Source organism: Misgurnus anguillicaudatus, chromosome 19 (assembly GCF_027580225.2).
Source record: "Misgurnus anguillicaudatus chromosome 19, ASM2758022v2, whole genome shotgun sequence".
In the NCBI taxonomy this organism is placed as follows: domain Eukaryota; kingdom Metazoa; phylum Chordata; class Actinopteri; order Cypriniformes; family Cobitidae; genus Misgurnus; species Misgurnus anguillicaudatus.
The window spans coordinates 23,340,332-23,355,825 of NC_073355.2; the positions used below are offsets into that span (position 1 = coordinate 23,340,332).

At 37.5% G+C, this 15,494-nt stretch overlaps 2 protein-coding genes across 2 annotated transcripts in view; both read left to right on the forward strand.

The window, feature by feature from the left end:
- The first annotated feature begins 1,760 nt into the window (after positions 1 to 1,760).
- LOC129434452 (uncharacterized) lies at positions 1,761 to 7,461 on the forward strand. The gene is made up of 12 exons (XM_055193397.2): positions 1,761 to 2,009; positions 2,092 to 2,293; positions 2,387 to 2,419; positions 2,530 to 2,735; positions 2,872 to 2,959; positions 4,251 to 4,286; positions 4,366 to 4,419; positions 6,022 to 6,255; positions 6,339 to 6,445; positions 6,750 to 6,915; positions 7,064 to 7,147; positions 7,232 to 7,461. Exons 1-12 carry the CDS (start codon positions 1,942 to 1,944, stop codon positions 7,292 to 7,294), a joined length of 1,341 nt encoding a protein of 446 aa, XP_055049372.2. The 5' UTR covers positions 1,761 to 1,941; the 3' UTR covers positions 7,295 to 7,461.
- A 354-nt stretch (positions 7,462 to 7,815) lies between these two features.
- Positions 7,816 to 15,494, forward strand: part of septin9a (septin 9a) — a 113,827-nt gene continuing 106,148 nt past the window's right edge. The window contains exons 1-2 of the mRNA XM_055193357.2: positions 7,816 to 7,969; positions 8,061 to 8,151. Coding sequence (XP_055049332.2) covers positions 7,938 to 7,969; positions 8,061 to 8,151 — 123 coding nt within the window. The 5' untranslated portion in view covers positions 7,816 to 7,937. The remainder of the gene's footprint in view (positions 7,970 to 8,060; positions 8,152 to 15,494) is intronic.

A 15,494-nucleotide genomic window follows, 5' to 3' on the forward strand; every position in this document is an offset into this window, starting at 1 on the left:
AAAAAAATCAAAGTAAAAAAGACTAATCGATGAAAATAGCTGAGGTACAACACCATCCATAACTGAATGGGAGGAGCATGCTTGCTTATATAATCACCTTGCAGTGCATAGTAATATTTTAAGTGAACTTTAGATTTAAATATCCAAAGGAAAACATAACCACAATATTTCAATATTTGTTAAAATGGTGATTTTTAAACTTTCTGTTGTAGCATTTGTCCTTTGCGCACAGGTTGTTGGATCAAGTCTCAATAAAGACAAAGATATCTGGACAGCTAATAACTTAAAGGGGTCATATTATGATATTTTTTTAAGATGTAAAAGAAATCTTTGCTGTTCTCAGAGTGCGTATGTGAGTTTTGGCTCAAAATATTCCACAGCTAATTCATTATAGCATATTAAAATTGTTAATTTGTATGCCTGAGAAAAAGTGTGCCGTTTTTGGGTATGTCTTTTAAAATGCAAATGAGCTGATGAAGTGCAAACATTGATCACAATGATGGTGGTTTGTTGTAATTGAAACTCAATTATGCGGTCAAGTACTTTTTTCTTTCTCTCTTTCTCTCTCCACTATGGCAGTGCTGTGGTAGGATATTGCAGATAAAGGGGGCGGTATTATTGTAATTCGCCTTGCTACCTACCTCACAAAACAGGCAAAATGTGAATGACCTAATTTTTCACATGCTTGCAGAAAATAGCTTACCCGAACAAAGTTATTGGGTTGATCTTTATTACATTTTCTAGGTTGATAGAAGCACGGGGGAACCAATTATAGCACTTAAACATGAAAAAAGTCTGATTTTCAAGCTATGACCCCTTTAAGGTATTTTGAGATATTTGTATTTGTGCGTGCGTGCGTGCGTGCGTGTGTGTGTGTTTATTGATTGATTTATATATGTGGACTTATATGTGTGCATATGTTCAGTTGGAATAAGCAGCACTTATAATATATTATACTATAATTTAAGGAAACAAATGGGATATCTTTGTTGGATTTATGGGAAGGAGATCTTCTAGTAGCAAAGGTATTAAGTAGGCTACTTTTGGTGGAGGTATACACTGTCCGAATCCTTCATTTTCTCCAATGTCTCTTTTTTTGTTTACATGTTCATAAAGAACGAGACAGACCACAATACTAACTGATCTCACTTAGTTGTGATAGACACATACAAATAATATGAAAGAAATGTAATCTGCAACATAAATTAGACAAAAATATAAACTATTTACATTTGAGTAATATCTTAAGATAGGGAAAGATGTTGAAATTATCAAAGTTTTCAAATCTTATAAACCTTATAAAATGATATAATTAAACAAATTCTGTATATAGATTATGAGACCACAACATGTAGCCTACTCATGCCTAAACACTAAATCGTGTATGGCTGTGTAGGTTTGACATAATTTGAAACACATAATAAAGTTAGTAGCTAAATAACAAATTATAAACAGTAATCATTATGATTAGGCCTTATACACATTTTGTTTTAATGAATTGTTGCTTTCCCAGAAGAAAGAAATATATGATACATATAGAGAAATATGCTTTAATACATATAGCCATGTCATCTCTGAACCAAATAAAATATGTTTTTGTTTCCTAAATTAAATGAGAAAGTGTTATAACGTAGTAACGCTAGGTGAATGACGTCACGAGAGCGATTCGAAAGCACGGCTCTCGCGGTACCTTGACGTCATACTCCGATCAGTCTGCGCAGAGCCGCATGAAGTTATATGGGTGATTTACTTCCTTTGATCAGCAGATGGCGATCATTTGTGTTTTTGACACGCGTAAGCTCGACACCAAAGAAGTAGCAGTTTGTTGTTTTGGGGTTGAGGTGAACGGAATCTGCATTGTAGTCGTTTTAAAACATTTGCGATACGGACAACCGTTACATTAGACATTAGAAATGCCTGAATGTTAAATTCGAAGACACGATGGTGTTTTATTGCAGCGCATATAACTGTAAAAATTCTACAAAGGACAAGAGCCTGTCATTTCACCAGTAAGTTAAACATCCACTATATTTTTAACCTACTGATGCATGCTTATTATAGATCCAGATGATGTATCTGTCTTTTTTTTAGGTTTCCCCTGAACAACCCCAATTTGCTGAAAAAATGGCTGAAGAATTTAAGGTGGAAAGATTGGACTCCAGCTTCACACAGTAAAATTTGCTCCGTCCACTTTGATAAGAAGTGTTTAACAGTGGAGGGAAAGAGAATAAGACTGCAACCATGGGCTGTGCCAACCATCTTTACGTTTTCAAACCGAGAGCAAGAAAGAAAGGTGATCTGTACTATTTCGACTGCAGTGATGTTGTTCTTCAAATTTAAATAAATGTCTTTGTCTTATGACTTTTTTCTGGTTGTCATACTACAGGCTAAGATTAACCCAAGAAGCAGAAGGGCTTTGGTGAGTTACAAAACTATTAAGTGTGTTTTATGCTGTTGTTAAGAAATATTTCAGCAACATGCTTTTCTTGCATGCAAAAATATCTCCCTCCCTTTGATTTGGATTGAAAGGGTCTTGTTGCCAACTCAAACCCTGCTGTGCCAGGTGAAGCTTCCAGTGATGCACAAGACAAAGCAGCAGACTCCGAAACATTTGATAGAAACAGCCCAGAGCACCAAACTACAGATAACCAGAACACTACCAAGAAAAGGTCCAAACAGATGACAGCAGACCTACAGAGTAATGCTGTGCAGTCTCTCACAGGTCCAGAGAAAAGGTTTGTAATTGCTTATGTATGTGGTGTAATAACATGCAAGATTGTCAACATCCCCTGATACATCTCACCACCACAATTATTAAATGCCTGCTTTCATTATTATTCCTGCTTTCTTTATATTTTCATGTCTGGTCAGACCACCATGGACCATCCTGGGAGATGAGGCTCTTGACAAAAACATGACTTTACCCAGTTTCTTTCACAGTGGATACTGCTTACCAAAGGTATTGGAATTTGTTTCATTTTCCAATTAAAGGCAGGATAGGCAGGAATTATCTAAAAAAACTTTTTTACAAATTTGTTGTAACTGTCTTTATATACCAATACATAAGTAAAATGTAAGTACTCTGAAAAAGAGTATAAAACTGTAGACCTCTCACCACTGTTTTAAACACAGCTCATTTTTCCATTCACTCCACCCCCTCCCTTCTGGGTTTCTTCTAAAGCCACGCCCCCAAAACACATGAACGCGTAACGCTGACCGGCTTTGCTGGTAGAAGCATTTACCAGATGAGCGGAGAGGAAGGAGCGCGGTGCATATAGTAACATCTTGTCACAGTCACATGTAATAATACAATTAACTTTATCACTATGAATATAAACAAGTAGGATGGCTTTTAGTACTCACTATTAAGCCAGTGTTTTGCATGGAAGAGTTTCCGTGATGAAAGCATTGTTGACTCTGATGAGGACTACACTCCGGAGACAATACCGCTACCGCATTGTCGACTCGAGGAAAAGTGGCGCGATATTTACTCTCGTTTGATTTCTTTGTTTATTCCTTTTTTTGCCTCGTTTGCCTTCACTGACTGCATATGCAGGTACTGTGAGTTCTGAATGCTCTTTCTCTGCCATACTTTTGCTCTTCCTAGAGTGCCTCGTGCACGTTCAAATCAATCGGGTGTGCGCATGTGTGGGCAGATCCCGTAGCAACAGGGGTGGTGCTATCGTCGCGACAGAGAGTGATAGTCGCGCAAGCCAATCATTTGTTTCGTCCCGAATGGAAATAATTAACTGTGTTTAAAACAGTGGTGAGAGGTCTACAGACACTCAAGTTTTATACTCTCTTTTTCAGAGTACTTACATTTTAATTATGTATTTGTATATAAAGACAGTTTAAACAAATTTGTAAAAAAGTTTTTTAGATAATTTCTGCCTATCCTGCCTTTAAAAGATGTGTAGTGCTTCATGATCAAAAACAACAAGTTACAAAGTATTTTGTAATTTTGAACTAAAGACAGTACAAATTGTTGCCCTGAAAAATATCTGGACATTTATTGGAAAATTTGATCCCATTTGTATGATTTATGAAACTATGAAATGTATGCATTTCATTAAATTAAATCAAATTTTAAACCAAATGGCATTTTCTTGTCATTCATTGTCAACAACAATACAAAATAAACACTTTGGATAAACAATATGAAAATGGACAATATACAGTGTGTATTCATATACAGTAATAATATTTTTTATTGCAACTATATGTTTGCTGTTTTGTTGTTTCGCTCATAGAACATCCGCTGGACAGGAGATGATGAATTAAATATAGTAAGTACTTTTATAATTTTTCTTTTTAATAGAATGCAATGGAAATCATTTTACAATGTATTATTCTTTCAAAATCCAGATACCACATGTAGTTTATGGAGTTCCAGGGCAAACAAAACCCCATATAATTGAGGTAAGGAGGTTTACATGAGTATAATTAGTGATAGTTAATATTAGTGGTGGGCAATACCAGTTATTTTCTTGTCGATCCGATACCAAGTACTTTTAAGACAAGTATCACCGATACCAATACTGATTCTGATACTTCTATTAAATATTTTTATGTAAGTATTAAATTTTATTAAAGTGATTTTATGGGGTCTTTTGAAAGCCATCATTATTAATATCAAATAAAATAAACATAACAACTTTTTGCATTGAACACTATTACAAGATTTCTTCACTTTATACGTTTTGAAGATAAAACAAGTGAATGCTGACATTAACATTTTTTTTTCTCTTGAGCCTATTTCATTTGACTGATAAACTTATAAAAGTCAGTAGACTGGCATGCACTGAAAATCAAACCAGGGATGAGTGTGAATCTGCACTTAGTCGTGCTTTGTAAGGTATTTTGCTTTTAGATGTTTTGTCATATTTGTGGTATTACTGCAGTGGCATATTTTGTTGTTGTTGACAAATGTTTCACGAGGCTTCGCATTATTAACTGACCACAACAATGCACTTAAACCTCTTTTAACCCTACCTGCGCTGACTGAGTGTGCTGGTAGTGACTGAGCGAATGAACGCTGTAATACTGATACAGCGGAAGGAGATGGGACTGAATAAGAGAACGCGGTGATACAGTGGAAGAAGATATAGTTCCCACTGACATTACAATTTAAAGGAACAGTATGTAGGATTGTGGCCAAAACTGGTATTGCAATCACACAACTGGTGGCCAATACACAAAATGACAACATAAACATCAGTTGAGGGCTGCAACTCCACTTTTTAAATGACAATATCCTGGCCAGACCACTGTTGTCAGTGATATAAGTATTTGAAATGAAAATGATTTCTTAATGTCTAGTGACATATCAGTGCCATTTTATGAATAATTGATATAAATTTCTTGCACACTGTTCCTTTAAGTGTATTTATATACAAAACGGCGTCCAACTATTACTTAAAATTATAGAATCACTTGTTAAAAAACAAACAAACAAATAGAATCGATACTTGTACTTGAGAATCGATCCTTTTGATACAAAGGCAGGATCGATATATCACTAGTTAATATATTAGATATTAGTAATAATAGACATTTTCCAGCACCAAGATTTTATAAGAAAACACAGCTAAAATCATTTTTTTGTGATTTACTTTTTTTGTACATAAAATCATCCTAATGTAAATAACATGCTTTGAAAATATAACCTTTATATCTTTAATAGTAATGAGTAAGAGTATAAAAGATTGAAATCACTCACTGAAATCAAACATTATTAGATTATGAGCCTGGATTTTACAGACAGGGTCATATTAAGTAAACGTGAGCTTATGTTACAAAGCCGAGAGCCGGTGGAGTTGTCATCCTGCATGCATGCATACATAGACAGAATACAAGAATGTGTCATGTCTGTCTCTGCCACAATAATGTATCATATTTATTTAAAGGATCTGTGGGTGCCAATATAGATTTATGACATTGATTTGATTCATTATTCTCCAATATTGTAAAACATAAGACCTACCGCTGGGTGGTGGCCTTTCATTAACTCTTTTCTCTCAGGTTAAAGAGAAGTGGGAGTGGCTTGGCCTTGATGTCAGAGGCCCTTTCTCTCCCACAGTAGATCAGCACACGCACATCATGACCCTGACTGACTATCACTCCAAATGGGTGGAGGCATTTCCTTTGACTGAAAAACTCTGTAAGGATGTGGCCGGGTATCTCGCTGACATCATCCGACAGCAGGGCTACCCTCTCGGAATTCTCTCCCGGCTTTCCAAACAAACCATTGTGGAAGTAAGAGACAATGATGTAGATAGGAAGTCGTTTTTTTGGAAAACAGTTCAGTTTTTCATTTCCCCTACTGTTTTTTTTTTTAGATTAACCGTGAATTGAAGAAACACCTAAGGTTGCTTGCAAACTCCTTGGTGATACATCACCGCCAAACTGGTTACGTGGATCTGGTCACTGAATCACTTCTCAATGAGTATGACAACATTAGGCTTATATATATATATATATATATATATATATATATATATATATATATATATATATATATATGTTAATACTTTTTTAAAAGTGAAGTATCAAAAGCAATACTTAGTTTCTTACAGTATATACACCTACATAACCCAATGGTTTAGTTCCAACCCCAATCAATAACATCTACTTTCAAGTAATCCTGAAGACTTTACTTGTTCAGGTGTATTTAACTAGGAATGAAGCTAAACTCTGCAGTGGCCTTCCAGAAGAGTCGTTAACTAGTACTGACTTGCTGTATTTTTCAGGATGCTGGATGAGCTGGTAAAGAAACACAAAGGCGTCTGGCACGTGGCCCTCCCTGCTGCCACCCTTCGCCTCTGCTGCACAAATCACCCCACGACCAGAGAGAAACCCTTCACCCGCATGTGTGCCAGTGATACGCCATTCTCATCTTTACCCAGACAGCTGCCTGTAAGCTGTTCATTTGCAGTTTAGGAGATTATATTGAGTAGTCTAGTTGACATGGGCTTTTCATACAAAGTTACTTGGCAATTTAGTTTGTACTGGACTGTAAATAGATACTCTTGGCTTGATTGTTTTTGTCTTTTGCTTGTTATAGTACAGTGCTACTGATGTTCGCTTAAGTTCTTTTGTCATCTCATCCACTGAAGCTAATATTCCAGGAACTGTTACGGAGACATTGGTAAGATGTCTAAATTAAAATGAAATGTCATTCAGTTTTGTTCAATTAGTTTTACTTATAACCACCAATTATATATTTTTTCAGTTGCAGTTAAATGAAAAATCAAATTCGACGGTACAGATCCTTGAAGAAGTTATCACATCATAGTTGTCACTTTGTATTTTGTAAATGTTTTCATATTTTGATTTCTTTGTCCTTTTATAATAAAAAGAATATAAATAATGAAAGCATTTCTTGTCAAGCACCCTCCCATATTTGTTTTTTTGCTTTGTACAGATATTGTAAAGAAATAAAATTATTTTTTAAACCGAAAATGAGACTGCGTATTGATTGAATGCTGTTGATAAAAATTGCAAACCGATCTTTTAACTGCATAAAGGGAGATCACTTAAATCAACAGAGGTGGTTTAAAACAAATGCATTACAGATTATCACGTTTTTATTATTTTATTAAATTATATTTCTAGATCAAATGCTCTAACGTGTGTTCTTTCCAAACGGTGGTCCATAGTAGGACTAAAAGTGGGAAGTTTTGTGAGAGGTTTAAGGTGTTACCCCTCTAAGTTCCACAATAAGCTCCGCTCTTACGTCCCAACACAGCAGATGGCGCTGTCGAGCAGCTTTCACATGAAAGTAAATGGCACAGAAGAACAGCACGAATAAAATTAACCCGTTAATGGAGCACTTTACTTACTTACCGCAAGCTTTCACTAGCTTTCTTCCACGTGTGGCGGATCGGTTGTCCGAACAGATGTCTAATGAAAAACTATTTTAATAAAATAATTGATTCATGATGAGTAGAGTCATCATTGGAATTGGTGGGTGAGTAAAATGATCATGTGAAGTAATTAAATTATTGTCCCATTGTCCAGTCCCTACATAAACTGTAAATCTCATCTAATGTATTTACTAGGATGACAAATGGAGGAAAGACTACGCTGAGTAAACATCTTCAAGATGTTTTGCCTAAAAGCTGTGTTATTTCTCAAGACAACTTCTTCAAGGTAACACATAATAAAAAAGATTGCTAGTAGGCTATATAATTTCTGACTGCATGGGCTAAGTTACTGAAACTGGTTTAAGCTGGTCCTTTCAGTCTGGCAAAGCTGGTGGTCAGCTGGTCTTCTGACGAGCTTAAAAAGTGACTAAAACACAGGTAGATCAGCTTATAAAGTGACTAAGACACAGCTAGACCAGCTTAAAAAGTGACCAAAACACAGCTAGGACAGCTTGAAAGGGGACCAAAACACAGCTAGACCAGCTTAAAAAGTGACCAAAACACAGCTAGGCCAGCTTAAAAGGGGACCAAAACACAGCTAGGACAGCTTGAAAGGGGACCAAAACACAGCTAGGCCAGCTTAAAAGGGGACCAAAACACAGCTAGGACAGCTTAAAAAGTGACCAAAACACAGCTAGACCAGGGGGGTATTGCACAAAAGTAGAATTAAGAAAGCCAGGATAACAGAAAAGGCCCAGCTTGACCTAGTTTAATCAGCCCATCCTGGCTAAGTCTGTTGCACGATTGCTAAGCCAGGATGAGAACGTTCAGCTATGTCAAGCCAGGTGTAGCTAGCTAGGATAAGTGCACGTTCACGGAATTCTTAAACAGACCACTGGATTGATCACAGAATCACTGATGCAAAAATTGATAAAACTCATAAAAATTCATCATGAAACTGCAAACACTTAACTACTACTATGTGTATCTACAGCATTTGATGCAAAAAGTGTGCATTATTTTAAAAAAGCTATTTATTTCCTATAACAATTTATATTTGGTGGAACTAAACAGAAATCATTGAATTATTATAAGATTTAAGTACAGGATTTGACCATATGAAGAATTTTTTAAGGAAAATATTAGGAAAAGGCAACAATAAAAATGCAAACATGCTGGTGTCTCTGTAATACCAAGAAGCCCTCAATATGGGATCCTTTAGTGCATAAAAGTGGATTTCAACCCCACCCCCAAACTAAAGCTTTCAAAAATACTACATTTACTGTGAGCTTCATAAAGTTTTCAAACAGTTGTATTCATTGACATGCTATAAAACACTGAATAGTATATTCTGGATTGTTGGTAAATAGCCACCATTTTCAAACAAGGTTGGTTTGGACTGGAATATTGGGAAGTAAGATGGTAGGTCCCTTGAGGGGGCCAAAAGGACATCTGGAAGATATGTAGAGTACCCTAAAGATGGGCATGGGAAAAAAATGAATCATGTCTTCTAAAATTAATTTACTTTCATGCAGGATAATTCACTATAGCATGCTGCAATAAAGCATCACTGACTATTTTAATATGGGCATGAAATAAGAAAAAAATTGAGGTACAGTATGAATACAATACTCTGACCTCTCTATGGACTATCATTATATGAAAGATCTGTGAGGTGGACAGCACTATAATTCATATTCAAACATAAACTCTGGGATGCAATACTAGCATCTTCAAGTGAAATAAAGACAAAAACTGTAGACTTACAAGTTTAATAAATGGGACAGTAAAAGTCATGTCAAAAACATGCTCATATATTATTATGTAACCTGTCTTAAATACATTATTTGATTTACAATGATTTTTTTATTATCTGTCTATGCACCACATTTGACACATATCTGTTTTGTGGATTATTTTAACACACTGAATTTTGATCAAGTGCATTTTGCATAAAAATTTGGAAAAGCATAATTTGCATATTTTTTAAGTAATAAAGTATCTTTTGAGATTTTAAATACGTCAAATTATGTATTTAAATAGAATAACATGCACAATGTCATATAACTATTGAGATTAAAATACAATTTGTAAAATTACTGACTTTATTTTAAAAAACAAACAAAAATAGCATGTGCATAATAATTTGGACCATCCATCACTTTCAGAAAATCAAGATCAAGGACATTTTGCAATGCTGATGACTTGATTGCAGAAATAAATCTACACATAAGGTAGTATCTGCTGACATATTTTATTGTCTGTACTAAGTTTAACATTAAAAAAGTCTTATATATCTGTCACAGGGGTGGGTGCCATCCACTGCATTCAAAGACAATAGGGAAAGCTGTTACACAAAATAATGCCTGTTCTACTGTGACTGCCCTTATGTAACACTTTATGGAGTAATCTGTTCCTGTTACTTGCAATCTTGTAGAAGTGATTTATCTGAAATGGTATAGTCTGCTATACCATGCTGTGGATGTTTTATGAGTCTGTGGTGTCTGGGGGTCTGTTGGGTGAGGTATGAAAGTGGCGGACAGAAATAAACTGGACAAATTCATTAGAGGCGCTGGACTGTACTTGGTATGGAGCTGAACTCTGTTCACTCTGTTCTGTTGTGGCTGAGAAAAGAAAACTGTCAAAACTATATTCAATTCTGAGCAATCCCTTTCACCCACATAGGGTGCTGGCCGAACAGAGAAGTACATTTAGTCAGAGACTGATCACTGCTAAGTGTTCTACTGAGCGTTTTAGCAGATCCTTTATACCTGTGGTCATGAGGCTGTTTAACTCCACTTTGTAAGTGCTGGGACAATGCACTATTGAAGTAAATTACCTTTTTTTATACGGGAAAAGTTATAGTTTTTTTTCTTATCTATTAATTTTTAAATCATGGATGGGCAGTTATGTTTTTATTTCTGTTTTCTTTAATTTCTTTCTTTTCTATAATTGTAACATTAAAGCAATTTCCCCCTGGGATTAATAAAGTTCTTTGAATTAAATTAATCACTAGGATTAATCTTAGCCTGGTTGTTAGCCTGCTCTGGAGCAGGCTAGCTGCAAAGAGTAAATCTCCATAGTAACTTCATCAAGATTAATTTAGCCTCCCTTCATGCAACCGAATCAGGGCTAAATTCAGCCAGGATAACTGGAAAATCCCAGCTTAATCCCTTATCTTGCTTTTGTGCAATACCCCTCAGCTTATGAAGTGACCAAAACACAGCTAGACCAGCTTATGAAGTGAAAACACAGCTAGACCAGCTTAAAAAGTGACCAAAACACAGCTACACAAGCTTATAAAGTGACCAAAACACAGGTAGATCAGCTTATAAAGTGACCAAAACACAGCTAGACCAGCTTATGAAGTGAAATCGCAGCTAGACCAGCTTAAAAAGTGACCAAAACACAGCTAGGCCAGCTTAAAAAGTGACCAAAACACAGCTAGACCAGCTTGAAAAGTGACCAAAACACAGCTAGACCAGCCTCAAAAGTGACCAAAACACAGTTAGACCAGCTTATAAAGTGACCAAAACACAGCTAGACCAGCTTATGAAGTGAAATCGCAGCTAGACCAGCTTAAAAAGTGACCAAAACACAGCTAGACCAGCTTGAAAAGTGACCAAAACACAGCTAGACCAGCCTCAAAAGTGACCAAAACACAGTTAGACCAGGGGCACGTACCATGAAAATGGTTAAACAAACTCAGGGTTACAGGATTAGTTTCAGGTTGACAAAACCAAGCCAATGTGCAGGCCTTGTTGGTAAAAGCTATTTTCATGGTACCCAAAACCCAGGATTTGCACAAACTAATCCTAAACAAAGCTGGCTAACCAACTAAACCAGCTTCATGGTATAGGCCCCAGCTTGAAAAGTGACCAAAACACAGCTAGACCAGCCTCAAAAGTGACCAAAACACAGCTAGGCCATCTTAAAAGGGGACCAAACACAGCTAGGCCAGCTTAAAGGGGACCAAACACAGCTAGACCAGCTTGAAAGGGGACCAAAACACAGCTAGGCCAGCTTAAAGGGGACCAAAACACAGCTAGACCAGCCTCAAAAGTGACCAAAACACAGCTAGGCCAGCTTATGAAGTGAAATCACAGCTAGACCAGCTCAAAAAGTGACCAATACACAGCTAGACCAGCTTAATAAGTGACCAAAACACAGCTACACAAGCTTATAAAGTGACCAAAACACAGGTAGAGCAGCTTATAAAGTGACTAAAACACAGCTAGACAAGCTAAAAAGTACCAAAACACAGCTACATCAGCTTAAAAAGTGACCAAAACACAGCTAGGCCAGCTAAAAAGTGACCAAAACACAGCTAGGCCATCTTAAAAGGGGACCAAACACAGCTAGGCCAGCTTAAAAGGGGACCAAAACACAGCTAGACCAGCTTAAAAAGTGACCAAAACACAGCTAGACCAGCTTAAAAAGCGACCAAAACACAGCTAGACCAGCTGAAAAAGTGACCAAAACACAGCTAGACCAGCTTAAAAAGTGACAAAAACACAGCTAGACCTGGGGCCCGTACCATGAAAATGGTTAAACAAACTCAGGGTTACAGGATTAGTTTCAGGTTGACAAAACCAAGCCAATGTGCAGGCCTTGTTGGTAAAAGCTATTTTCATGGTACCCAAAACCCAGGATTTGCACAAACTAATCCTAAACAAAGCTGGTTAACCAGCTAAACCAGCTTCATGGTATAGGCCCCAGCTGAAAAAGTGACCAAAACACAGCTAGGACAGCTTAAAAAGTGACCAAAACACAGCTAGACCAGCTTAAAAAGTGACCAAAACACAGCTAGACCAGCTTAAAAAGCGACCAAAACACAGCTAGACCAGCTGAAAAAGTGACCAAAACACAGCTAGACCAGCTTAAAAAGTGACAAAAACACAGCTAGGACAGCTTAAAAAGTGACCAAAACACAGCTAGGACAGCTGAAAAAGTGACCAAAACACAGCTAGACCAGCTTAAAAAGCGACCAAAACACAGCTAAACCAGCTTCATGGTATAGGCCCCAGCTGAAAAAGTGACCAAAACACAGCTAGGACAGCTTAAAAAGTGACCAAAACACAGCTAGACCAGCTTAAAAAGTGACCAAAACACAGCTAGACCAGCTTAAAAAGCGACCAAAACACAGCTAGACCAGCTGAAAAAGTGACCAAAACACAGCTAGACCAGCTTAAAAAGTGACAAAAACACAGCTAGGACAGCTTAAAAAGTGACCAAAACACAGCTAGGACAGCTGAAAAAGTGACCAAAACACAGCTAGGACAGCTTAAAAAGTGACCAAAACACAGCTAGACCAGCTTAAAAAGTGACCAAAACACAGCTAGACCAGCTTAAAAAGCGACCAAAACACAGCTAGACCAGCTGAAAAAGTGACCAAAACACAGCTAGACCAGCTTAAAAAGTGACAAAAACACAGCTAGGACAGCTTAAAAAGTGACCAAAACACAGCTAGACCTGGGGCCTATACCATGAAGCTGGTTTAGTTGGTTAGCCAGCTTTGTTTAGGATTAGTTTGTGCAAATCCTGGGTTTTGGGTACCATGAAAATAGCTTTTACCAACAAGGCCTGCACATTGGCTTGGTTTTGTCAACCTGAAACTAATCCTGTAACCCTGAGTTTGTTTAACCATTTTCATGGTACGGGCCCCAGCTTAAAAAGTGACCAAAACACAGCTAGGACAGCTTAAAAAGTGACCAAAACACAGCTAGACCAGCTTATGAAGTGAAATCACAGCTAGATCATCTTAAAAAGTGACCAAAACACAGCTAGGCCAGTTTAAAAGTGACAAAACCACAGCTAGACCAGCTTAAAAAGTGACCAAAACACAGCTAGACCAGCCTCAGAAGTGACCAAAACACAGCTAGACCAGCTTAAAAAGTGACCAAAACACAGGTAGAGCAGCTTATAAAGTGACTAAAACACAGCTAGACAAGCTAAAAAGTACCAAAACACAGCTACATCAGCTTAAAAAGTGACCAAAACACAGCTAGGCCAGCTAAAAAGTGACCAAAACACAGCTAGGCCATCTTAAAAGGGGACCAAACACAGCTAGGCCAGCTTAAAAGGGGACCAAAACACAGCTAGACCAGCTTAAAAAGTGACCAAAACACAGCTAGACCAGCTTAAAAAGCGACCAAAACACAGCTAGACCAGCTGAAAAAGTGACCAAAACACAGCTAGACCAGCTTAAAAAGTGACAAAAACACAGCTAGACCAGCTGAAAAAGTGACCAAAACACAGCTAGACCAGCTTAAAAAGTGACAAAAACACAGCTAGGACAGCTTAAAAAGTGACCAAAACACAGCTAGGACAGCTTAAAAAGTGACCAAAACACAGCTAGGACAGCTTAAAAAGTGACCAAAACACAGCTAGACCAGCTTAAAAAGTGACCAAAACACAGCTAGACCAGCTTAAAAAGTGACAAAAACACAGCTAGGACAGCTTAAAAAGTGACCAAAACACAGCTAGGACAGCTGAAAAGTGACCAAAACACAGCTAGGACAGCTTAAAAAGTGACCAAAACACAGCTAGACCAGCTTAAAAAGTGACCAAAACACAGCTAGACCAGCTTAAAAAGCGACCAAAACACAGCTAGACCAGCTGAAAAAGTGACCAAAACACAGCTAGACCAGCTTAAAAAGTGACAAAAACACAGCTAGGACAGCTTAAAAAGTGACCAAAACACAGCTAGACCTGGGGCCTATACCATGAAGCTGGTTTAGTTGGTTAGCCAGCTTTGTTTAGGATTAGTTTGTGCAAATCCTGGGTTTTGGGTACCATGAAAATAGCTTTTACCAACAAGGCCTGCACATTGGCTTGGTTTTGTCAACCTGAAACTAATCCTGTAACCCTGAGTTTGTTTAACCATTTTCATGGTACGGGCCCCAGCTTAAAAAGTGACCAAAACACAGCTAGGACAGCTTAAAAAGTGACCAAAACACAGCTAGACCAGCTTATGAAGTGAAATCACAGCTAGATCATCTTAAAAAGTGACCAAAACACAGCTAGGCCAGTTTAAAAGTGACAAAACCACAGCTAGACCAGGGGCCTATACCATGAAGCTGGTTTAGTTGGTTAGCCAGCTTTGTTTAGGATTAGTTTGTGCAAATCCTGGGTTTTGGGTACCATGAAAATAGCTTTTACCAACAAGGCCTGCACATTGGCTAGGTTTTGTCAACCTGAAACTAATCCTGTAACCCTGAGTTTGTTTAACCATTTTCATGGTACGGGCCCCAGCTTAAAAAGTGACCAAAACACAGCTAGGACAGCTTAAAAAGTGACCAAAACACAGCTAGACCAGCTTATGAAGTGAAATCACAGCTAGATCATCTTAAAAAGTGACCAAAACACAGCTAGGCCAGTTTAAAAGTGACAAAACCACAGCTAGACCAGCTTAAAAAGTGACCAAAACACAGCTAGACCAGCCTCAGAAGTGACCAAAACACAGCTAGACCAGCTTAAAAAGTGACCAAAACACAGGTAGAGCAGCTTATAAAGTGACTAAAACACAGCTAGACAAGCTAAAAAGTACCAAAACACAGCTACATCAGCTTAAAAAGTGACCAAAACACAGCTAGGCCAGCTAAAAAGTGACCAAAACACAGCTAGGCC

What these genes read in the sequence shown, in the direction of transcription:
- LOC129434452 (XM_055193397.2), top strand. Translation starts at nt 1,942, where the DNA reads ATGGTGTTTTATTGCAGCGCATATAACTGTAAAAATTCTACAAAGGAC. An exon ending in GTGGATACTGCTTACCAAAG is followed by an intron (nt 2,960 to 4,250) that starts GTATTGGAATTT and finishes TTTCGCTCATAG; the next exon opens with AACATCCGCTGGACAGGAGA. An exon ending in ACTGAATCACTTCTCAATGA is followed by an intron (nt 6,446 to 6,749) that starts GTATGACAACAT and finishes TGTATTTTTCAG; the next exon opens with GATGCTGGATGAGCTGGTAA.